Raw genomic sequence first — 26,163 nt, 5'->3', positions numbered from 1 at the left:
CTGTTTGGGAGCTTTGACTTTTTAAACTTTGTTTTGCTTGGTTTTCATTTGTTTGATCTGTAACTCACATTTTTATTTTCACTTCAGGCACTTAAAACTAGATTTAGTAAAGATTGGGGTTTGAGTTCACAGCATTTACTCCGCGGACTGAACTATCACGTTTACCCAGAGTGTTTGACAGATGTGACAGATCCATGTGACTATTACCTAAACCTGCTGTATAACCGCTCATGCAAAAAGACACACTGTGTGTAATTTGGGTGGAAAAAAACCAGACAGATTTAGTGTCCTTGCAGCGAGAATGAGCTGGATAAACACGCTACTTTGTAGCACATGCTGACATGGCTGTCCTGCTTCAGTGCTTCTTTTTTCTTTTCTTTTTTTTCTCACTCCAAAGTCAAGCTCTACTAATGCCATAAAATGTGTTAACAGATTGAAATATCATAAATCCATTCCTATTACAGCCAGCTTTAAGCAAAAATGTTGAAGATTTACATAAACTTTTTCATTTAAAAAAAAACTCTAGGTCTTTTCTTTACCTTGTTTTAAAGTTTTGCTCCTTTCAGCATGCATTATATGTGGTAAGGAATGCATATTCGAGCAGCAGTGCGGTCTTGTGGTTAAGTATTAGCAGCTCTCAACATTTCAAAGGTGAAAATGATCTCACCCTGTGAGGCTGCATCATATTTAGCATTATATTGTGGTGTGAATACGTAATGTGCATAGCAGTGTTCTCGTGTGCTTCTGTCAGTTAGGCGTATGTTGACAGTATACGGATGCAGTCTTGCTCTTGGTTCCTGGAGTGATGACCTCACATGTATGGATTCCAGGGTGGTCCTTTCAGAGCCTGTTAGACACTTACACACACAAAACACACTTTCACTCTCTCACTCCACATAGCCAGAGTTTACCGCACATTACTGACAAGCATGAAGAGAGTGTGTCGACACACACTCGGGCACAGTGAGCATTTTGTTCTCTTCTACTCACTTCCAAATATTCCTCTCTCACTCTCAAACACACTTAAATTCTCCAAAAAATAAGTCTCTCTTTTTATATTTTTCTATGCAGGAACGCAAACAACTAAATTCTACGTCCTTTTTCCTCCTCAGTCTTTTACAGTATGCAGCTACCGGCTGTTGTGCACAAATACAAATGCACACTGTACACACACAATGACAGGATCTCCCTCTGCAGCTCTGATGAATGTGAGGTCACTGATACTTCCTTCACTTTCTTGTACTCATGACTAGTCTCAGGCTTTAATGTCCCGCTGATTGCTCTCTCCAGACATTTAATGGCCATAAACTGCAGACGACGACATGGGCTTTCATCTGCTCTGGTCATTGTAAAGGCAGACTCCATCGCTGTGAATTTATCTTGAATTAGTGTTGCTGCTGTCATTCAGCTCCTCTTCATAATGACTCATTATCACTGAGTGACCGCCTTACATGAGTCATTATTAAAAAAATCAAAATTACATGCAGGGATGATATTATCTTTTCTAATTAAAAAAAAGAAAAAGAACTACAGACACGAAAAGGAAATAACAGATGTATCATGAACAGGAAAGGGATAATATTAGAAATGTAGCAGTTTGCTTTCAGAGCAAAAATGTGCTTTATTTTCACACGTAACACACTTTTTTGGAAAGAAGCTGTACAGCCTGCATAAACAGAAATAGAGATTTTGTGTTTTTAAATGAAATCTTGGCTTAAAAAAACAAACAGTTTCCTTAAAGGGCCAGATGCTGCTGATTTTTACCTTAAAATGTCAGTCCACTGTATACTTCTGCAGTCAATTTTCCTCCACAGTAAGTCTTTTCAAAATGTTACTGTTTGCAAGATTGCCTTATATTAGCTTAAAACACATTTTGAAAGGCATTTTTGAATGGTCTCACAGAACTAGCTAAGTAACTTTGTGCTCCTTATAAGTCAACAGCAGTAATTTAATAGCACATTCCCAGTTGTAATTTTCAACTGGAATGCCCCCAGAAGTCAGAGTTCCAACTTGGAAAGACCAGCACCAACAACCCTGACTTAACAATCCAAGATGGCAACACTGAATGAAAATAATAATAAAACTGTAAAACTTTCAATCTGTACTGTCACTGTTGTGTATTTCTGACTTCCTAAATGAGCCAAATGTAGAGCACTGACAAGGTTCTATCTATGAAAGCAGCAGTGTTTTTAAGTGCCAAAAAAAAAAAAAAACTGCTAGTGATGCATGAATGGCTCTACCTTGCTAATGAGCAAAACAAATCCTGTTTTTCCTTGCATTTCTGATTTTACTACTGGAACAACTCAGGAGTGATGTCGCTCTCAGCCCCGACATCCAACTTCTGCGGTAAATGGAATACAGGATAAAATCTGCTCTGGCATGAACCGGAAGCCAATGTAGAGCAGCAAGCACATGAATAATGTCATATTAAGACAAACCAGCAAGAATATAAGCTTCTGTGTTCTAAACCACCTGCACACTTCTAAAGCTCTTCGTGGGCAATCCTGTAAGTAAAACACTGCAATAATTCAACCTAGATGTCACAAAAGCATGGAATAGAAGCTCAGCATATTTGAGCGACAGAATATATCTGATTTTCATCGGAGATGGAAACAAGCTGCTCAGTGTCAGATCAAAAAAAAAAAACACAAAGATTCTTTACCCTGTCCATGAACCACATAATTGACTCGCCACGATACGACTCACCACAACACGACTCGCCACGACACAACTCACCATGGTCTTGTTTTGTTTTCATTACAATTGAGCACCACCTCAGTGTGGATGGAGTCAATATAGCAACGCAGGTAGAAGTCTCTTGACGTAATTTGAATGCAACTCAAAGTGTGTTAGCTTTTGTCTACACTGCTGTGTTGTGCGATAGTACCCGTGAGCAGCCATTAGCTTGGAGACTTCATGATAAACTTTCTCATTTCTCGTCTCATCTGCCACCAACCACAGAAATGTCTGCACCTCCTCATTCAACCAAGCTGTAGGTTTGTGTGCCTCCGTTTTCTTGCTGTCGGGTTTTAAAAAATGGCGTGGTTGATTCTGATGAAGGAGTTAGATAGTGACGACACTCCCTGGCCAATCAGTGGCGTGCTGTTCTGTGATGTCACATTTTTGGATTCCCTTGGATCACTTGGAAACCCGGCTGAGGGGGGTACTAAAAAAGTACCTGGTACCTGGTACCAGGAAACTAATAGGGATGCCTACAAACCATGCCGAGTTGAGCTGAGCTGCGCTGAGTGGGTACTAATGTAAACGCAGAATTAGTCTTGCTGGTCCAGTCACATCCCAGTTTTAGTTCAGTAATATTTAAAATTTGCTGGCACCAGCTTTTCACCAGTTAAACATGCCATGATTCTAACTAAGTCAGACCTATTTTCTGCAGAAATTGGTATAAATAATTGTATATCATCAGTATAACAATGAAAGCCAATCCCAAAGGACTGCATGACTACCCAGTGGTTTCACATATAGTGAAAACAACTGTGGACAAAGGAGCAGCTCCTGTGGGATTCCATACTTAATGCAGGTCTCAGAAAACTTATTAAAAAAAAAAAAATACACTGAGATCTTTTTGACAAGTAAGATCTCAACCACTGAAGCACCTGACCTGTGTTGCCAAAGAAGTTAATAAACCTGTCCATAGGTATATGAAATGGCCTGTATTAACAAATGATGATGTAGACTGCTTACACAGTTTTAGGAAAACTTGAAGTATTCTTTAAATAAGGCTTAATATTTTGCCTGATCTTAAAAAAGAGTAAACATGGCCATTATAAAAAGAAACAAAAACACCGATAAATAGATAAGTACAGGCATACAGGAAAACACATCTGAAAAAGGAGGCCCTGCTTTCAGATGCTGTCTGTTTTTGACATGTCAGTGTTCAGAAATTAAGCAGATACATCCAGTTTGTCTGGAACAGTCCAGTATTAGCAATAATTTGATAATGCTAATACAATGTACCAAAATAACAGTTTACTGGCACTCCAAGAAAATATGGCTGCAGCTGGAGTTCTTTACTGGCCTTTAAGAAAATAAATATAGGAATAAAATCCAGAAAACCATTTGCTTAACTGATTATGACTTAATTTTTACAGCCATTGGTGCACTGCAATGTCTAATATACACCTGTTTTGGATAAGGAATGTAGGTATATAATATATTGTACATATTTTGAATCATTCGGCTGTATTTATACCAAGTTTATACTTTAATGCATGTGGCCATGTAGCCAAGGAGGGGGAAAAGAAGGTTCTTCATGTTTGCACATCAGTTTTGGTAGAGTGCGTCATTGCAGAAGGAAAAGCTGCTTCAAAGGATTTGGATGCTTACAGGGGAAGGTAACTCAAAGGAAGAGGATTTTTTAAAAAAAGAAAGAAAAAAAAACAAAAAACAAAAAAACTGGACTTTGACCCAAAACCTCCAATACTCGTTCTTTCATTCTTCATCTCACTTGAGTTCTCAAGTCTCACCCCTTGTCTGTATCTCTAGCACACACACACACGCAAACACACTACCCTTGCCCTGAGGTCCTGTTTCCGGTCTGAGGTGCATGAGAGAGACTAGCCAGCATCTGTTTGGGGCTTGAGCATTCTTACAAACACATATGCTCCTGTGAGTATTTTGCATGTGTTTGCGTGTGTGTGTGTGTGTGTGTGTGTGTGTGTGTGCGTGCGCGTGTGTGTGTGTGTGTGTGTGAGAGAGAGAGAGAGAGAGAGAGAGAGAGAGAGATGATGCTGCTGGTGTTTTTGCTTATTTTCTCAGTTTCCTAAGATGGATTTTTTTTTAAGCATAAACACTCGTAAACCTCGACCAGATGGGAAAAAAAACAAAAAAAAACAAAAAAAACATGTTTTTAGCTGCGTGTCCCACTGAGGCTTATTCACACAGCACAAACACACACATCTGCTCAGGCAAGCATGCCGACACAAAACACACGCCACCCTTGTGTAATGTTTCTGTAAACTGTGACTTGTAGACAGCACAAGCTTTGTTTCTGACAATCATTTTTAAAACTTTTGCTCTTATGAAGCTGCTGTTAATAAGGGCTGCTTTTCATACGCAAAACACTTGAGGTACCAAACAAACACCCAGACGCACACATGTGAGTAACTATCAATCAAGTTAAGACTCGGTTGATTCTAAAAGGAGATTTGGGTTTTTCCATATTTTAGAAACCAGCTTAAACACACGTTTCCCAAAGCATTGCTTTTTTTCTTTCAAAATTTTTTTTTTTTTAATATTTTGAAAGAGGAATATCAGCACTTTTTTGGGGGTAAATCAGTGCAATATAATATATGAGATGATAGTGCTATAGATGACATTAACATGGAGCATCCTTACGAACCATGTTGCTTTACTTTACTTCAAAATTATAGTAAATAAGCCCACAATTTAAGTATGCATATGCTTTTTAATCAAACTGTAGTTCATCTTTTTGAATGTGTATACAACTCCTAGCAAAACCTCAGCAATTCACAGTGAGGATCATCCTTTTGAGATGAAGCCTGAGAAGAGGATTTCGGTTTCACTTTCACTACGTTGCAATTAGATAATCAGAAATCTTCATGAAATCTTCTTTTTTTTTATAAAAAAAAAAAAGTCTTCATGTATGCTTTAGATGATCTACCCACACTTTTCCCTTTTTGTTTAGTTTTATGTTGCTTTTATAATGTTTTTAACATCACAGGCGTAGTTCACACAAGACGATCAAATTGACAACTAAAAGAAAATAATTAAGAAAAAAAACTTAACAGCAGTAACCTACTAATGCAGTCAGGTATTTTTGTGGTACTTTTTTAAAATCTGGTTTTGATTTGAGGTGGTGCACATTGTTTCAGCTCACTGGATGTGGAAAAATAAAACCTCCCTTTTGAAATTAAGTATTTAGTACCCGTGCATATGCAAAAAGAGCATGTTATATAAGCATTGCATCCATTAATCAAAAGCTTTGCGAGTTTTTGAAAATACATTCTCTTTATTTTCTCATTTCAGTTAGCACCACTATCACCATGGAGCCAGAATGTTACTACAATGAGACCATCACCTTCTTTTACAACCTCAGCGGCAAACCTCTTGCTACTACCTGGGACACCTACAGCCGGCTGGTGATGGGCCTTGGCATCACTGTGTGCATTTTCATCATGCTCGCCAACCTTCTGGTAATGATCGCCATCTACGTCAACAGGAGATTCCACTTCCCCATTTACTACCTGATGGCCAACCTGGCAGCTGCTGACTTCTTTGCTGGATTGGCTTACTTCTACTTGATGTTCAACACGGGACCAAACACAAGACGTCTGACTGTTTCAACATGGCTGCTGCGTCAAGGCTTGATTGACACCAGCCTTACCGCGTCTGTGGCCAACCTGCTTGCCATTGCCATTGAACGCCACATCACTGTGTTCCGCATGCAGCTACACACACGTATGAGCAACCGACGCGTGGTGGTGGTGATTGTCATTATCTGGACTATGTCCATAGTCATGGGAGCGATACCTAGCGTAGGCTGGAACTGTATCTGTAGCATAAAGTCTTGCTCGAACATGGCACCTCTCTACAGCAACTCTTACCTGGTCTTCTGGGCAGTGTTTAACCTTGTGACTTTTGTGGTCATGGTGACACTGTATGCCCACATCTTTATGTATGTGCGGCAGAGAACCATGAGGATGTCGCGGCACAGCTCTGGACCACGACGCAACCGGGATACCATGATGTCTCTGCTGAAGACTGTGGTCATTGTGTTGGGTAAGAACATTCTGTTTGTACATCTGTCAATCTATTGATAGCTACTAACATACTCTTTATAGCAAGATGCTACTATCTGCCTAAGTATCTGTCCTTGTAGCAGTGACCCCAGCTGATGAAGTCATCAGCAGCAACAGCAGCAAACAATACATGTGTTGATTGGTCTATTTATGAGGCTGTTGCATTCAGCACTGAGTCCTAGCACACTGCCTTTCTAGCACAGCTGCAGGCGTCACATATAGTAAATTATCTCAGTCAGTGTTGCTCCCTGTGAATAATGTTAATATTCATAAGGAGCAAATAAAAATTTTATTTTATTTTTTATTTTTATTTCAATGTGCAATGGAGAATAACCAAATTGCCTTTTAAATGCAGATGAAAAGAAAAATTCAATGATGTTTTTGGTTAATCTGCTGTGTAGTAGATCATGGAATCTTCACTGGATGTGTGCATTTACCAAAGTACCAAAGGTTCAGTCATGTCCATGTAAGCATTTAATTACTTTTAAGACTTTAAGCTACAGTAAAATTGTGCACTTGACAGTAGAATTTTAGAGGTGGTCTGCAACCACAACATCCACAGAAAGCAATAACAACAGATTTCTGGGGAAAGTTACTCATTCTACAACCTAGTTCCACGTCATTTACAGTCCTGAAGAATTTTTTTGGAGCACCAGCATGTTCTGTTTTCTTGGGAAGAATTGTGAAATACCTTCAGTTAGTCACCAGTTTTACTTTCATTTTGACCATATTAAAAAAAGACAAACAGATGTGTGAGGTATCCAGGCTGTGCGTAAAAAAAAAAAAAAAAATGATTACAGTTCTCTCACAGACACAGCAGGCCTCAGTCCAGCTTTCTGAGATGCAAATGGTGTTTTACACTATAAAGAACCTAAAACTAAAAACATGGTTGTAATGAACAGCAGTATTTTGTTTTGTTTTTTTTAACTGTAGTGCTGCACTGTGGTCCAGTTTTGGTGTTTATATGTTGCAGATGAAACTTGGCCTGTTTAACCTATAAGCCAATCTGCGTGTGCAGTCTGACAGTTTTATGTGTGAGCATTCAGTAGAGATATGCTTCCCCCTTTGTGGGACTCTAGTCCTCTTCACTCTGTAATAAACACAGTTTTTTTTTATTTGATTTTTTTTTTTTTTAAATAACAAATTAACAGACGAACTCAGTCATGTGTAAAGTATGTTGAAAATTGGGGGGGGGGGGGGGGGGGGGGGGGGGGGGGGGACTTCTTAGTGTGTGGAAGCAGGATGTGTTGTGTCCTAGACAAAACATATCAAAGGATTTCGAGTTGCATTTGTTGTCTTTGCTCCACACTTAATTCAAAGCAATGGACAGCAGAATATGATCTGTAGCCTATAGCATGTTCTAAAGTAGAGATGTACATCTGTGGAGATGTTTTATTTCTTTACCTCTTTGAGATAAACATTTCTGAATTTCATCTGCTGACTTTGATCTACTGGCTGTGAGGTGCAAGCTATATACCATAATACACATTTAACTTAATTGTTATAGTTTTACTTGCAGATAATGTGATTATTCTAGGAGGAAACCAGATTTTTAAAAAAGCACAGAATCTGCTTTGTCTGTTCCTTCCCTTGCTATAAAGATATCACTGTTGAACACTTTGTGTTCAACAATGTAACCAGCATTAGTGCTACAGTTTATCCATTTATCTGTCTTTATCCATTGTGTAATGGATAAATTAAAAATGCGATCTCCCTGTTGTCACTGAAGCTACCTTACAGCTATGCTTTTCTAGTCAGCTTTCCATGAACTACTACAGGGAAAAGACTGAGTCATGCAAAAATAAAAGCTACCCTAAAATTCCCCTAAATGGATGTAAGAACCTGCTGATAAGTGACTTAAACTTGTGTGATGATAATACAGGGTAATAGATTTGCAATAGATTTATTCTATTTAAATCTAGGAAAAATTGTTTTATAATAACATAACACTCAACATGATAGTCAGTATTAGGATCTCTGGAATAAATGTTTAGAAACAAAATGACATTTGTCATTTAGCTTCATGTGTTTCCGGCTATGGTGTGATTAAAGATGACTCAGACACAGCTGTGACATGGACATTCTTTGCTGATGTGGAAAAGTAGATTTATGTTTTTGCAGTTTCTTGGCAGTTAAATCAGCAAGTCATTAGCATTAATTTGAGATATTGTTTTAAATTTTCTGAACAAGCCACGTTTGTTCCTCTCTGTTGAAGCCGACATGTTACTGAGAAAACAAGTCTTTTGAGTGAGGGTGTGATCTGTTTTGGTTTAGTCTCAATGAGGTCATTTTGAAGCACTATCAAGGACACTGAATGCTATGTCCCAACCTTAGACACTCCCTTGTATAACTTGCCTGTTTCAACTCAGTACAAATGCACTTAGAAAGTTCTGGATGCTTCTCTGTGTTTTTCAGCTTTAGCTAAAGTAAAAGAAAAAGGGTCAAGTTATTTAGACTCTGGTGAGGTAATATTTCTATTGATGGTTGTGGATTTGTTTACTGGTTTTCTAAAGGAAAAGCTAAAATCCATTTAGTCTATGCTGTTTGACCAAAAAGCAAATTCCCTCAACAAACTTTGCTCTGTGCAGCTTTCCCCATCTTCTGATTTGAGTAGATATTAACTGTCCCCTGGGTGCTTATGGTCTTCTGTACTTGTACCTGTCAGAATCCTGTGACTCAGCAATTGTTTATGTGTTCCCAGAAGGATGGGAAAAGACAAGGTTGATTAAATACAAATGTGCAAATGTGCCTAAACACAAGCAGATAGATAATACACAGATACAATCTCTGAGTCACAAAAGCCTCCAGGGCCACTAAAAGGACAGTGGGATACATGATTGGCTCTAATTGGATAAATTGAAGCACTTGGGATATCTGCAGTTCAGTGGGAAATGAATAAGTATGATGGGAAAACAACACCAGAATCTAGCTTGTGCCCTTTCCAGTCAAAGATAAATGAGATAATGATATACACATACAAGAAGGAACAATTTTTTTCTGTGCCTTACAGAAACGCTTTGGAGGAAGAAAATATTCTAGATGGGCCCTTGTTTGTGTTTTCTTGCACACACGCGAGGAGACATGAATTCCTTAATAACATATCAAGAAGTCAAACCCGGGTACAATCCAGGCAGATAAGCTGATCTCAGTACCATCTCACATCAACTTATATCTCAGCCAATACCCTTCCATGCATCCAACTGGGCAATTTATCATAATTCACACTCTCTAAGCTATTTTAGCCTGCATATAGCTGCTCTGCAATGTAAGCCTCTTGGCAACCCATTATTGCCTTATGCTATCCATATATGTGGAGGTCCAAGAAAAGAGACTTACTCTCAGTTACTGTAGATAAAACTAACAAATTTCCATCATCAGCTGTGACTGAACAGTGTTAGGGAAAAGCCAAGGCTAGAAGTTCTAAACAAACAACCAAATCCACTTAAGTGGCACTCCGCTTTTAAAGAAACACTTCAAAACATCAGGATATAGTCTTGGTAGTCTTGATAGCCTTGCTAGTTCTAGACACTTGGGGGTATCACCAAATTAAAAAAAAAACAAAAACTAAAACAAAAAAAGAAAAAGAAGTGTTTGAATGATATGGACAAAAAATCTCTTCATTATTCTTAAATGAGTCAACAGCCAACAAAATTGCCACGTCCCTTGTTCATTATGTGTGGGTGTATCTTTGTGCCAGGTGTTGGCTCATGTTGGAGTCTTCTGTGAATGATTTGATTATCTATGAGGCCACATCGTCAGACAGTGTGGAGCGCCAAGCCATACCATTCCCAAACAAATGCAGATGCCATATCACAGACTTACCCTTGTCTCCAAATTACAGTGTAGAACCAGTCAGTGTTTACCCCAAGGACTCCCCTATTTCAGTATCTAGATTTCAAAGCAAGGGCTTTGAAATCTAGATACTGAAAGGACTAATAATTACATACTAACAAATGCACCCCATGCATATGCAGACATTTCTGTAATTTTGGGGATTATAATGCTAGTGCATTTTCTGACTGAGCAGAACCAATCAGTAAAAACCACAAGCCAAATGCTCCGATCCACTGTCAGCATGGAAACACAGCTGGTATGCATCTCACAGTGTCACCTGTTTTCTGTGTGTTTGAGTTTGTGTGCATTTGTGTAAAGCACTAAATGCAAGAAACAATTGTGGACAGTACGGCTTTTCTAATCGCTCCCAGTGGCTGCATCTGGACTTATAAATCCTGTGTCAGCAGCATCAGGTGTTAGTTTCAGGCTCTGAACACTGCTTAAACATCTAGAGTACTGTTGTGTTCAAGCAATATAATTTACTTATTCTTTCAACTTGAGTATATCTGAATTTTTAAGCTTGCTTTAACAAGTGAAACAGCTCACATACTGTGAATATATATTATTTTTGATTCACTGCAATGATATCCTATTAGATAACTGGATAAAACATATATCACATAAACCCAAAGTCAGTTGTTCGATTCAAACCAGGACCTTTGTTTCATGTCATATCCCCCACTCACTCCTTGATACATGTTTTTGTTTTTTCATAAAAGAAAACAAGTATCAAGTAAAAGTTAAAATGCTACCCCAAAAAAAAGATTTAATCCCTAAAAAAGATTTTGATGTTGCATTTTGGATAATGTCTGTATCTTAGGTTTAAGCTTCCTTGATGCCCGTTCATACTCCTTCACCAATTGAAGGATGTTCCTTCCAAAGTACAAGGCAATAAAAAAATAAATAAAAATACAGGAACTCTGTTACTTCTTTTAGAAGTAAACAAGCCTCCTGTGTGAGAGGAGTAACATCTTTACAAATCTAGAGAAGTCTAGTTGCCTTGGATGACTGAGAATCTATGAGACATTTTGGTGTTGATGTTTGAATTTTTTATTCCAAGCTCATAAAAAAAAAAAAAAACCTGACAGATCATGTTTTTAAAAAAATCTGAGATCTCAATAATAGAAATGAGTCAGTGTTCCCAAAACTCTGCAGATGAATGACAGGCTTTTTTGTGAAGCTCAAATAGGAAAGAAACTCCATTATCGCCATTTCAAAGCACTCACTGTGTTTCCAGTCAAAAGCTGGTTTCTCTAACCATTAGGCCACTGTGAAACCACCACTAGAGTCCATCACTGTGTACACCACAAGCATCTTTATCAGTAACTGATCACTCTCAGCTACTCAATGTGAACTTTAATCTCATCTTCTATGTGGAAGCACTGCTGTGGGTAAGAGGGGAGAGGAAAAAGAAATCCTTCTGTGGACAAATGGGAAGTTAATGGGCCCTTTCAGAAATGTATATAGGGATCATGGTTATGACCACAGATGGTTGCTGGGTTAGACAGAGATGGTTGAGAGAGAATGAGAGCTATAAGTAAAAGATGAAGCAGGGAATGGCTGAGATGAAGACAGGTTGCAGAAAGGAAAACGTGACCATGCTCAGAAAATGAGACGTGTAAGGAAAAAAAAATAAAAAGACAAGATACAAAGAAAGAATAAATTCAAGATTTTAAGAAGATGCAAGGATGGGAAAAGAAAGTGGGACAAGCAACAAAATAACAACATGAGAAAAGACACAGAGACACAGACAGCTTAATAGTAAGAAAGAGTGAGACATACAGAAGATGAGAGCGGTAATTCAATTTTGGGTGTTTTTAAGAGCCACAGAGAATTCACATTAGTGGAAATCTAAGCTGGCATTGTGATCCAGAAGCCATAACTGAGCGATGAAAATGCAAGACAGAAGAATGGGAAACTCTTTAATGAATTAAATATTTTACTAGATGCAGAATACTGGATAACCAGCACAGCTGTAAAATCGACAGTAACCAGTGTAACAATAAAATCGACAGTAACCAGTGTAACAATAAAATCGACAGTAACCAGTGTAACAATAAAATTGTCAGTAACCAGTGTAGCTGTAAAATTGCAATGTAATGGCCATAAAAAACGTATTGTATTCTAACAACCTTTCCATTTTATTTGTCCCATTTTTGTTTTTTGGTGTTTTTTTGTACAATATGCATCAAGCGTTAGCTTGGTCTTCCCAGCTTGTGCACACTTGTGAGTTTAGTTTTTGAACACAAAAAGCACAGGCAGTGTTAGCAGTGCAGATTGTTCTGTGGCCGTGTGCTGTGCAGTTAGAAGAAAAGAAAAAAACATGACCCCACAAGTAGTTACTTGAAGAGTAAACACTTATAACCTCATTAGCTTTTGATACAGCTTCTGCTTATCAACTATCTAGCCATTGTTAGTATTTACCACTGGTAGATAAACCATAACAATGTAGCCATCTGCTTCCCTATTTTAGTCAGTATGACCATTGTAAAGACATAGTAACTGGATATTTAAGATCTCATAATATGTATTTAACATTTGTTCAAACAAACAACCAACCACCACTTTACTCACACTTTTTCTAAAACAGCTAATATTTTCCTGAAATAGCAAGAAGTCATTGTTGCGGTGCAAAATCCACAAGGAGGAGGTATGGGTAGACGGTTTTTTTCATGGACTAAAAGAAGTAGCCACTGTGACGTCACTCAGTGGTTTCAGACTTGAAGTCTCAGTGTTAGGTTAGCATTTTAACCACTAGCATGTTGGTTTCTGATAGGTAGAAGTTAGCATTTGGACAAGAAGGTGGAGTGTTAAAAAATCCAGGTAAGGCTAGCAAACATGGTTAGCAAGCTGCATTCATAGACTATAGCTGTGTCCAAATTCAGGGGCCATATCCTCATGGCCTTCGAAGGACCCGGCATCCACAGAACGGGTCCTTCGAAGCCCATGAAGACCACAAAGGCTGGAAGTGAGCGGCGATGAAATTGGACCGTCTAGCCTTCATATCTGAAGGATGCAGACCCTGAATTTCTAGTATGTGTAATGCAGTGACATACATACAGTATATGCTAATTAGTGCCAAGTAAAAAAATTGATTAAATATATGAATTTCCATCACCAAAACTGAATAACACCTCTCACTTCATCACCTATGACCTAGACATAAGCAAAGACAGAAAACTGTGATTGGCTGATGTGGTCTATCATTGCTCTTGAGCAAGTCGGCATCAGATCAGAAAAACATGAAAAATCTTGGTGACAGTGTGGAAAAAAAGAGCTCTTTTAACAACAAGACACTTCCATCAGAACCAAACCCACGGAGAGGCAGCCTCCTGCCTGTTGGAGGATGAAGGAAAAAGAAGACAAAAAAAGTCACAAACGTATTTTTTTACAGTTCTTTGGCTATGCACCATGTGACTAAGGTTAATACACCATGTCCCTGGAAAAGTAAAGATCAAGTGTCAGTAACAAAGAAAACACAATGTTAGCATCTTAATGATGACAAATGGAAGAAATCTGACCCATCAGTTTTTAGAGCAAAGGTTTTACTGTGGCATATGAAGTTAGATTATGAAATAGACCTCCATTTCCTAGCATGCTGGCACACAAAAGCCCTCTAAATGTCATCATACAGTATAATCATGATTACAGTGTTGGATGTGTGGCAACAGATTTGGGAATAGAATAAAGTTTTGTGAGTGCTTTCTCAACATCGTCAAAATGTCTAACCCATCTGTCTTTGTGCCATGTATAATTAAGTAAGTGAGTGTTTGCATGCGTTTGTGTCTGCACATGTGAGTGTTTATCTACCCTCAGTTCTGCATGTGTGTTTGTGGGTGTGCAGGGTTCATTGCCATAATCTGTTCTCTATTATTTCCTTATTTTTCTTCCCATAGACTTATGTTCCTTTTCCAATAAAGGATGATTTCAGTTAAGGATGAAAGTTATGGAAAATAATTAAATGTCATTGTTCAAAGAAATAACCAACCAAAAACAGTTTACAGTACTAGCATCACAGTGCTCATGCGATGGCAGAATTAAGAAAACATACATACATTTGGATAAAACAATACATGTAAATATGAGCCAAAGCATTTGACAAATTTCTTTTATGATCAAAAGTCACTCAGTGATCTGAGAAATGTACCAGAGCAATTCAGAAAAAAAACAATATAGGAACAGCTTTTTATGGAGAACTATACTCTCATGGCCATTTTATTATACTCCCTGCTAGTACCAGGATGGACGCCCTTTTGCCTTCAGAACTGACTGAATTGGTGGCATAGATTCAACAAGATGCTGGAAGCATTCCTCTGAGATTTTGGTCCGTATTGATATGATAGCATCACAGAGTTGCTGCAGATTTGGCAGCTGCACAGCTGTGATGCAAATCTCCCATTCTCATGGTTCTCATTGGTTTCTTTTGACTGTGGAATTGTGCTCTTCTGCATACTTTGGTTGTAATGTGGTTATTTGAGGTACCATTACCTTCTGCTCCAAGTAGTCTGGCCATGCTCTTCTGACATCTGGCATTAACAAGGCATTTTCACCCAGGGAACTGCCCCTTGCTGGATATTTTTTTTTCTTTTTCTGACCATTCTCTGTAAACTCTAGAGATGGTTGATCAGCAGTTTTTGAAATACTGAGAGCAGGCCAGTATTTCAGAAACTGTGAGTTTGTGGGAGCACAGGCCCATCTGGCACCAACAATCATGTCATGTTCAAATTCCCTTAAATCACCTTTCTTCCCAATTCTGATGCTCAGTTTGAACTTCAGCATGATGTCGTAAACATCACTGTATGCCTAAATGCACTGAGTCACTGCAATGTGAATGGCTGATTAGATATTTACACCTCGCCAGCAATCAGTCAAACAAGTGCACCTAATAGTGTCTGGTGAGCGTACATGCACTTATATCAATATATTGATATTATATCAATATATTTTGACTATGTTGTTTGTGAACAGTGACACTGGTAAGCCATTGTGTGGTGCTGTTTCTAAGAATTGCTTTGAATTATTTATATGTTAAGGATAATTTCACAAACTCATTTCTCTCCCACAGGTCTTTATAAGGATTTTCACATTAAAAGTATTTCTTCAAAGGTTTATTTACTGGATTGTGACTGGTGAAACATCAGCCAGCAGTGTGAAGCAACACATTGCCTCTTACTAACAAACAAATACTAAAATGTGTCATTTATTAAACTAATGTTTTACTTGTTAGTCATCGCAATAGCCACACACATCTTAACACATTTATATGTAACTACTAAGTTTTATAAGACAAGGAATGTGCCAAAGTATTTTTCGTAGATTTCCATACATGACCAAATTTTCCAGGCTTGCGTCAGAGCTGTGTTTATTTACCTTCCTCCAGCGGCTTTCCATTCTCCAGGTTTTTTTCCCTCCATGTGGCATTTTCAAGTAGTGACGGGGCAAAAAAAAAAAAAAAGAAAATCATGTTACTCCCATAAACAAAAACTCTGGTTTACCCTCTGTAAACCTGGCATGGGAATAACACTGTAAAAAGTGGCTATGGTAAACCAGCCATATTCTTTTGGGATAAAGAGGAAATTCTGCAATAAGTATTGAGGGTAATTATATACTCCAGGATTTAGAGAGGAAATGAAAGAATTTGAGGGTGACCTCTCAGGCCTTAGAATCACAAAAAGAGTCTCCCTTCTCATTTTGATATATATATATATATATATATATATATATATATATATATATATATATATATAGGCAAGAATATACTGTAGGTTGTGGTTAAGATATAATGGACTATAATTCTAATTATTTTTGCATCAACACTAAAACAGTGAGACAGTGAAAGTAAAATACAGAGAAAATACAGTAGCAGTCATAATGTTAGAGTCAAGTATTCTTCTTGTTTTTCAGACTGGAAATCCTGAACACTTCCTCTGAGCTTTTTTGTGCTGAGTCTGGTCCTGTTCAGAGTGAGATGTTTCACTGAGAGACAAATAGCTGAAATAGTTTCTCTGCTGGGCAATGAACTGCTTGAGAAATTTATCCAACTCTGGAGAGTCTGCTTGCATAGCTAGGAAGTGAGGTCAAGCCTCCACTGCAGCTGCCGCCTGCAAAACACTAACAGATAACAGACCTTCCTGTCAATGCACTTCTCTCTCTCTCTCTCTCTCTCTCTCTCTCTCTCTCTCTCTCTCTCTCTCTCTCTCTCTCAACCCTGCTGAACTGAACTGATCATCAAGACTTCTTGTTTTACTATCTCTCAAGTGGAATGTCCTATAGTTGTCTTGTATTTAGGACAAATAGCATCTGTTGACAGAATTTACAACACTTGACATTCATGAGTAAGGTCAGTGACCCCTTCCTCAGTGCTAATGTATTTCATCTAACTGGGGAAGAGTCCACTTTATCAAAGTGCACTGCTGATTTATTATTTATATTTACATTATATTATTTACATTATATTATTTGTAATAATGATTCTAATCATTTACAAACAAAAACAAAGCAAAAAAATCTATTTACATTTAATTTGTGTTTAATGATGTATTTGACAGTATTATATATATATATATATATATATATATATATATATATATATATATATATATATATATATATATATATATATATATATATATATATATATATATATATATATAAAATCTCCATCCATTCACTTCTGCTTATCCTGTTTAGGGTCGCGGGGGGGCTGGAGCCTATCTCAGTGAGAGGCAGGGTACACCCTGTACAGGTTGCCAGCCTGTTGCAGGGCCAACACATATATACATATAACATATATAATATATCAATATTAATAATATAATAATAATATATTTTCACTTACATCAAGCATCCAAAACAACTCTAAAATTTTGTACATTCAAAGCAATTTGCATGCACATTATATTAATTAAAATTTTAAGATGTGGTTATAAAGAGGCATTGGTACTTGTTGTTTTGTTGACTGATGATGGTGTGGTTTGTAAGTGATGTGTTTGCAGAGTGGTTATAGAGTGATTTTTGTTTGTTTCAACAGACATACAAAAACATTTGAGGAAAAAGGGCAGTGTGGATACTGACAGGTGACATGGTGGTACAGTGTTTAGCACTGCTGCATCACAGTAAGAAAGTATCTGGTTCAAACCTCCCAGTGAAATGTTCTCCCCATGAGTTTGTTCCAGCTTCCTCCCACACTCCAAAGAGAATGGCACTGTACGATAAAGTTGAAGTCAGGTTAATCAGTCAGGCTCTTCCAACCTATTGAAGTACCCTTGGGTAAGATACAGAACCCCCGGTTTCCCCCGATGCATTCACTGGAGTGTGTGTGTGTAAACATTGCGTTAAAAGTGCTTAATCATAGGAAAAGCAAGCACTTTTATGCATGCATGGGTGAATCAGGACTGTAGTAAGAAAATGTTTGAGTCCTCAAATTGAGTAGAAAAGTGCTATATATGTCCATTTACCATTTATGTAATGCAATGTATGATCACAAACAATAAAAATACCTTTCATTAGAGTTCTGAAAGTAATTAATCAAATTAAGGATTAGAGCTTTCATTGGTCATCACATTGGAATTACGTGTTAGAGTAGGCTTAAGTTTTCTTACGGACATGGCAATTTTACCTCAACTAACGCATGCAGTTTGTGTCTTTTTAGGTGCATTCATCATTTGCTGGACCCCTGGTCTGGTCATCCTCCTCCTTGATGTTTTCTGCGCCAGTTGCAACGTGCTCACCTACGAAAAGTTCTTCCTGCTACTCGCTGAGTTCAACTCAGCCATGAACCCCATCATCTACTCCTACCGTGACAAGGAGATGAGCGCGACCTTCAGGCAGATCCTGTGCTGCCAACGGCAGGAGAACGTGAACGGGGTGACCGCAGAGGGATCTGACCGGTCTGCGTCGTCCACCAACCACACGGTGCTGACTGGCAGTACCATGCACCACCATCACCACCACAATGAACACTCGGTGGTGTAAAAAAAAAAAAAAATGCCCAAAGTCTCGGAGATGACTCCATCTTGAAGGGATAATTCTCTAATGGAGATACTGACTGAGAGAAGGTAAATGGGTGGATGTCAAGAAGAAGATGGCAACTATGATGAAAGATGAAAAGACTCGATCTGTTTGGAGACAGAACAGACGAGGACTCTGATAGGCTGTTATTATTTTGTTTTGTTAATTTCCATTTGTATTAAATGTGTTGTTACAGGCAAAGATGATATGAACTATTTAAAAGTAATCTGTGAAATAAGATAATGCCAGTATAACCCATCCTCTTTATCTAATTGTCCTAACTAAGTATCCGGTAGGTTTCATGCTATTGCTCCTCTAGTGCCCCATCATTAAGAAAAACATCAAACTTAACATCATATATATATGTTATTGTTGGCTACCAGTGTATTTCTTTCATTTTAAAGACTCACCTGACCCCAGATTCACAACATCATGCTTTAATTTTCCACTTATTTTTATCAGGCAGAAGCTTTAACTTTACAGTGATGATGTGTAGGATCAAGGCATGACTGTGTTATACCAATGTTATATATTTCAAAAGGTGTCATCCAAAGTGAAAATCCAATTCAATATCCTGCCTATATTAACTTTTTTTTTTTTTTTTAGATGGTTTGCAATCTAAAACACTGGTTTAATCCATTATGGAGTCAACATAATGTTTAAATAGGCTCAACAATTATCCTTTTCTGCTGTAGAGTCGTCATTCATTGTTTAAAGACAAGTACTCTTAGAAACTACAACCAGGTTTGGGGATTTATTATTCTACCACCCACCCTTTCTTATTAACATGCTTTTGTGAATCCATGCCAGCAGGTTATTGCTTCCATCCAGTTCAAATAAAGTAAGGATCCAATGATTGCCACAAATCCTGGGTTGTTTATTCCCACTCAGGATTCAAAGACAAGTTGTTCTAGGGAAAGGAGGAGTACAGTTAAGTGAAGACAAGATGAGAGTCATGTTTGGTGCATGTATAAAGACTTCGTATTATGGCATGAAATGCGCTGAACAAACTGCCTCTCACTGTATAGCTAGATACCCGAGGCTGACCTCGGGGACAAAGGGGGACTCGTGGAAGTGAATGTAAATGTACTAACAGAGTTAGCTCCAAATTGCCTTCTGGTGCCTTGAGTATAGGTTTTGTAACTAGTAAAACTGCAAATAATAACAAAATATCAAAAAGAAAACAAAACAGGTTTTTTTTCTGGCAGAGTGCATGAACAAGAAGATAAAATGGGTTATAGAATGACATTCTCTGTTTTTTTTTTATTGATACAGTGTAAGCAGTTTTGACTGAAAGCCTTCATCCACTCTATTTTTACCATCTATGCCTATCTCACTTCTGATGAATTTATACCAAGTGGTGCAGAGAAAAAGCAAAAATGGCTGGTTAAAACCTGGACCATCACATGACTGATTCTGCAGCCATGCCAGCCACTGTGTCAGCCTCTAAGGCCCAGCAGTGCTATGAGTATGTTATTAGGATTGCTAATGACTCACAACATAACTTTGATCATGCTTTGCAGTTTTGTTGTGAAAAACAAAGCCAGATTCCCCAAAGGTTTGCGCTTTCAGAACAGTTTGGAATTTGTAAGTGGTTCATGAAAAGCAGTGTTAGTCTTTTTTTTGTTTTTTCTTTCACCTCCATTAGCAAATCTACATTTGTTTCAGTTACTGTTCTTTAGAGAACTGATGAACTGAAACACCACAGCCTTTAAAGTGCACTAAGTTTTAGCAAACACTGCAGAATCTGAATGACATGGACAGATTTTTGCTTGTTGTAACACTGTTATCGGTGATATGAAGTAACGCAGATATCCAACCAAAATATGTTTTATGGTTGATGCTTTACAACAATGTAAGTATTTCTGGTTAGTAAGTATTATTTAAAGGTGTACTGACAACAATGACAAATTAAAGTTTGCTCTTATTTTAATCCCTTAGGGTGCCTTTGTAACGGACTGACCTTCGAGCCAGACTTGAGCCAATGCAGTGTCGAATGGTGTAATATTTCCACAAGTGCTCTCATTGACTTGAGAATTTGCGCCAGCTGAAATCCAGCATGGCGATGCTATGATGTACATTGTTAAAAATTGCAAACTGAATGTTTTGAATCCAAACACATTTTGGCCAAAATACATAGACAACGCTCCCAACAACTGACAGCAGAGTGAGAATCACTGCCAAAAGTACAGTCAGATGTTTTCCAGGAAGCCAGATGTTTTTCAGGAATTTCAGCTGCAATGTTAACATGAAGTCAGCTGGCATCTTTGCCGAATGTTTGGCCTATTAATCAGGTAATTTATTTTGGTTTAGATTATTGACTTAAGCTTTTTTTTTTTTCACCATTACTCTTGCAACACTTACTTTTATTTCTGCTGCACGTGTAAGATAAAGCACAGTGGTCAAGGGCACCTTAGTCACCAATGTGATTGATAATTATCCTTACTGTGTTGGTGCTTTTTTTTATCTCTAGCTGTGCTTCAACTTTGCAAAATGAGAAAAAAATTCTTAGGATCCAATCTCCCATATAACAAATTTGTTGTCTTAAATTTATCCAACTTTCACAAGTCATAAGAATCTTGACCAGATTTTGTCAGTATATGGATCTGGATACAACCCTCCATATTTGACATTCACTGTAACTTTTTTTAAGCATTATTTCAGGTTATTATATCAAACCAACTAAACTTTCTATAAGTTTGTTTACCAGTGTGTCACTCTTTGTGTATCTTTGTAAGTATGTGTGTACAATATGTATATATAAAATATATTATGCAAAGTTAATCACCAAAGGGAAACGTGTTTTGTGCCTGTAAATTTTACTGTTATATTCTGTCCAGATGTACTGTAGGCTTCTCTGTATGTTTTTTTTTTTTAATGTAATGTGTATTGTGTCTTAAATAATGACTTTCCTGTAAACATTATTACAGTAACATTAACTTGTTTGTGATGAAAAAATTCCATATCTATGAGTGCAGTGCCTTTCAGTTCTCCTCCATATAAAATCAATTAACAGCAGAAAAGCAGTGATTCACCGTCCTCTGGTTGAAAGTTTCAAGCTTATAACATCCCCAGTCACACCCAGCAGTTTTTAGCCACAACCACACCCACCAATGCTGTCAGTGTGCATTTGTGCATCACTGCAGCAATATGAGATTAGTTTAAAAAAAAAAGATTTCAAGTGATGTTATGTTACTTTTTAAGCTTGTGTGTCGCTAATGCAGCGATCTCGTGTTTAACAAGGCCAGTGTGTAGGATTTAGTGGCATCTAGAGGTGAGGTTGGAGCAAGCAGCTCATACAGATTGTAGCTAACAGCATACCCAATCAAACTTTAACCTCTGCGAAAATTAAGATGTCAAGAAGCAGTATTGATGCCACCTCAGTGTTGAAATGTAAAAAGTGCTGTCTTGTGCCAGTGTTGAGTTTGGTCTAAATTACATAGATTCGAAGGGCTCATACTAAGCTAACCAAAATGCTTTGTAGTTGAAGGTAAAATTACATTCCATCTACTAGATCCAGATAAATCCTAGATACTGGTCCTAGAAAGTTTTTTTTTTTTTTTTTTTTTGGGGGGGGGGGGGGGGGGGGGGGCAGTGTTAGAGTGATTTTATTTACAAGAAAATTCCCTCATTATTTTTTTCTTGGGTGCCTTCAAAGCTGTCCTCAGTTATTTACAATAGATGGCCTACTGAAACTACCCAGAGAGTAGTGTGATCGGTTTTATCTTTCCAGATTACTATATCAAGGTTGTTGTACCCCGATTGTGTCTTATTTTGTCTGAATGGATTATGCGGCATTTGCTGTGGCCTTCAACTGATGCTACATGACATGAACAGTGTGTCTTGCAGTTAAGAAACATTTTCTTTAATACCAAAAAATGATATAAAAACTGATTTTTAAAACCAACAAACAAACAAAAAACTAACAAAGATATAGGTCTGAACATTTTGTTTTGCCAAACATTACTTTAAAAATGATGTTCAAAAGTTTCCCAGCAACAAACCATGTACCAGTAGATATTTTTCAGTAATTGTGTCAAAAAAATAAATAAATGTGATTCCCAGTGTCTGTACCTCAGAGTCCAATATCAATAAATGTCCAACTACAGTCATGGTGTTGATGCTCCAGCAACAATAAAAACATCAGTCTGAATCCAGGTGAATGTGTCATTCATGTATATGAAATGACGGACCTATGCTAAAAAACAAACAAACAAAAACTACATCTTGCTATGATTGTTCCTTTTGATTATGCACCAATATTTCTGTTTCTATTAAAGCACATCAGAATGGGGAACGATTGTTGCTGTTTTTGTTGTCATTTTTTTCCAGGCCAAATAATTTGTTGAACACGAGCCTCTTCACACAATTTGGTCAGCCTTAACTGTTACCAGAAATTTGTGTGTGTGACCGCTTGTGTTTTTGTTTTTGGAAGAGAAGCACATTTCCTTTCAGTCCCGTCTGTGTGTGACTGTGTTGGACACAGTGAGAAAATGCTGAATGAATAAGTTCTCAAAGCTTAGACGCTCTCTCTTGAGGCAATGTTTTTGGATTTGATTCACATTTGCCAGAGACAGTTTGGGGTTACTTTATGCTGAACGTTTGTCAACGAACATAAAATGGGATAGGTTTCCTCATTTTAATAAGAGAAGGCTGAACAGCAAGGAGGAATTGGGGGGGAAATATTGCAGATTTTAGAGCTACGTAGAACTGCAATTCAACTTTTACAGCTTCTCAAGTTTTGGCCTTTGGCTTCTGTTGGATTATTATTTTGGAAGACAAACATTAGTGACTGAATGGTGGGAATATGGAACACTATTCAGTGAATCTGAGAGAAGGTTTTTCCATAAAATACCTATTTTCCATGAACACAATGCCTGTTCCCAATCTAGAACCACCTCCACGTGGTTCCTCCAGAAGTTGAAACCACTGGCATCAGTGGCTACGAGAGGTGCTAAACAAGAAATTAGCCAGATGTAGCTCACAGATTCTGTTCACTGTGTTGTGTCCCACCTTCTGGTAGCAATGCTAAGTAATATCCAATTCTGAAACCTGCTGAAATATGTGCTGCTTCTAGAAAGACACTGGGGCAGAACTGGCACTGCACCATCACTGGTGCTGCTGTTGATGGAAAAGAGGTAAAAGGAGCACCTTTAGTGTAGCACATTTAACACTTTACACGAAGTACTTCACAGAACAAGTGTGGTATTTGTGTAAGATTAACATTACTGTAAGAGAAGTCAGGGCCTGTCTCGTGTGTGATGTGAAGGAGATGTTTTTTTATGGGAAACATTTTTTCCCTTTCTGTGTGTGTGTGTGTGTGTGTGTGAGGGAGAGAGAGAGAGAGAGAGCTCTGCTTTGTTTATTGTTCCACAGCTTTGGAGTGGTAGCCTCCAGTTGACTGATATACATCTACTTACTTCCTGATGGTCCAATCAGAGTCAGTGTGGCCATGCAGGAAGTTGCCTGCACTGTTGCTGAGTGAGGGGGGACGTCAAGTCTTCGTCACAATGTCAATATAGACACTTTCCATGGTTACTGGCATGGTTTGATGACTGACAAATATGTCCCATCGGTCAAATGTCCTACTGCATGTTTGGCTAATGCCTATAATGAATGGACTTGTTGCCAACTACATTTATGAAAGATGGAAAAGTCAACAAGACTTTAAAAATCTGCTGAGCTGCTCACATCCAGAACATTCAGAAAATACCGGTTTCCTCTGGTACACTGACACAAAGTTCTGACAAAACAGGAAGCAATTCTTAGCTATATTGTTATATGACTGCAAAACATGAAGAGCTGTCGTGGCATGATGGCACCAAAATTTGGAGTCACTGATTCACTGTGAATAAGTTACCTCCCAGTAAGCACCTACTGCTGGCTCTGCAGTGCATTGAAAACAAAAACATTACCAAAACAAAGCAGATGGAGACAGGACAAGGAAATGACTGCAACTGCTGCAGATAAGAAACAAAACACCACAATCATGGATTCACTCTTGGAGGAAAATAGGAAGGAAATTAGAAAGTACATTCACATGGTTCTTTTGTATAGACTTCAACTTCAGTGAACTTTGACCTGTCAATACTTGTTGAAGAGTTCCAAACCATCCTGAAAGTGTTGACCTTTGACAGAATGACGTATATACATATGTTATCCAGGGATATTATTATGGCTGAGTTACCTATGCAATAATTATGATCAGCATCCTTGGACAGCACACCAAACAAGAGCAACAACATGCTTTGTATTTGTTATGTTTATGTGCTTACACACACATGCATGGATTATTTTATATAATAAACATTTCAATTCACCAAAAAAACTGCCCTTTGTTTTAGTATTAATAGGTATTTAAATAAAATACTGAAGAGAATGTGTAATGAGCATGTAATAAGGATACATCAGTCATAATATTGGCACATGTGCTCTAATAATAAAACATGTCATTGTATTATTCTCTCTGTATTATATTCTGTGGTGTTGAAGTGGAGGAGGTGGGACTGAAAGACTCTGAGCCAAAGTTTAGAGCAAGAAAAAGAGGGATGAGCAGTCCAAGGCCAGACTCCATACTGCCTACTCTAAACAGTTTACACTTAGGCATCCACCACAACACACACAGAAATGTCCTCCATATGACTTGCACACACACACACACACACACACACACACACACACACACACACACACACACACACACACACACACACACACACACACACACACACACACACACACACACACACTTATACACTGGAATGCAATCACAGACATTTTGATGAAGTTAATACAACCCAGCACAAATAAACAGGGCTTATTGCAGACTTGAGAAAAAAATGAATAAAAACTGCAACATAATTAAGATGCTTGCTGCTCTTAGGGGGCCTCCCATGTAACATGTATGAACAAGAGGCTCACGATTAAATGAAATAAGAGAAAGAACAGTTTGGGGTTAGAGAGAGAGAACTGCCAATGTGTGGTAGTGATAACTTCAGGAGGAGTTCCTGAACCTGAGCAACATACCTGTGAAGTTGGCAGAGTCTAAAGATTCAGGGGAGGTCTTACCTTAACAGAGGTAACAGTCAAGAAGTGTCTTGGCAGGCGTTAAAGACTCTAGATAATGTAGGACCTCCTTCTTTACTTTCTTCTTTCTTCTAGTGTTGTGGGTTAACAGCAAAGGTAGGGAGATTCTCATCAGTCTCAGCTAATAAGTGCTAAACAGGAAGCGTAAATATCTCTTCCTAAATTCCTAAATTCAGATATACCTTGTGGAAAAAAAAACAAAGTGACTGCTTTCATTTCCTTTTCAAAAAGCCCCGTCTAGATCTGAAATACAAAGGTGTTGAATTATTCTGTTTATTTGCAAGCAATACAAAGAAATACTTAATGCGAATTATGTGTGTGAAAAGAAAGAATAAACATTATTCATATAATGTAACAAATAACAAAAAAGTAACACCATGATACATTTAAAAAGTCAGTTAGGCATTTTCAGAGAAAATCAATTTTTTTTTCTTTAGATTAAAAAAAAGCTGAA

At 37.9% G+C, this 26,163-nt stretch overlaps 1 protein-coding gene across 1 annotated transcript in view; it reads left to right on the top strand.

Annotated features, from left to right (window-relative positions):
• Nucleotides 1-22,185, top strand: part of lpar1 (lysophosphatidic acid receptor 1) — a 36,098-nt gene extending 13,913 nt beyond the window's left edge. Inside the window, exons 2-3 of the mRNA XM_030743197.1 lie at nt 6,007-6,759; nt 18,265-22,185. Of these exons, the coding sequence (XP_030599057.1) occupies nt 6,024-6,759; nt 18,265-18,587 (1,059 nt within the window). The 5' untranslated portion in view covers nt 6,007-6,023 and the 3' untranslated portion in view covers nt 18,588-22,185. The remainder of the gene's footprint in view (nt 1-6,006; nt 6,760-18,264) is intronic.
• Nucleotides 22,186-26,163: the final 3,978 nt, after the last annotated feature.

Source organism: Archocentrus centrarchus, chromosome 12 (genome assembly GCF_007364275.1).
Source record: "Archocentrus centrarchus isolate MPI-CPG fArcCen1 chromosome 12, fArcCen1, whole genome shotgun sequence".
Classification (NCBI taxonomy): Eukaryota; Metazoa; Chordata; class Actinopteri; order Cichliformes; family Cichlidae; genus Archocentrus; species Archocentrus centrarchus.
This window is presented reverse-complemented; position numbering and strand designations above follow the sequence as displayed.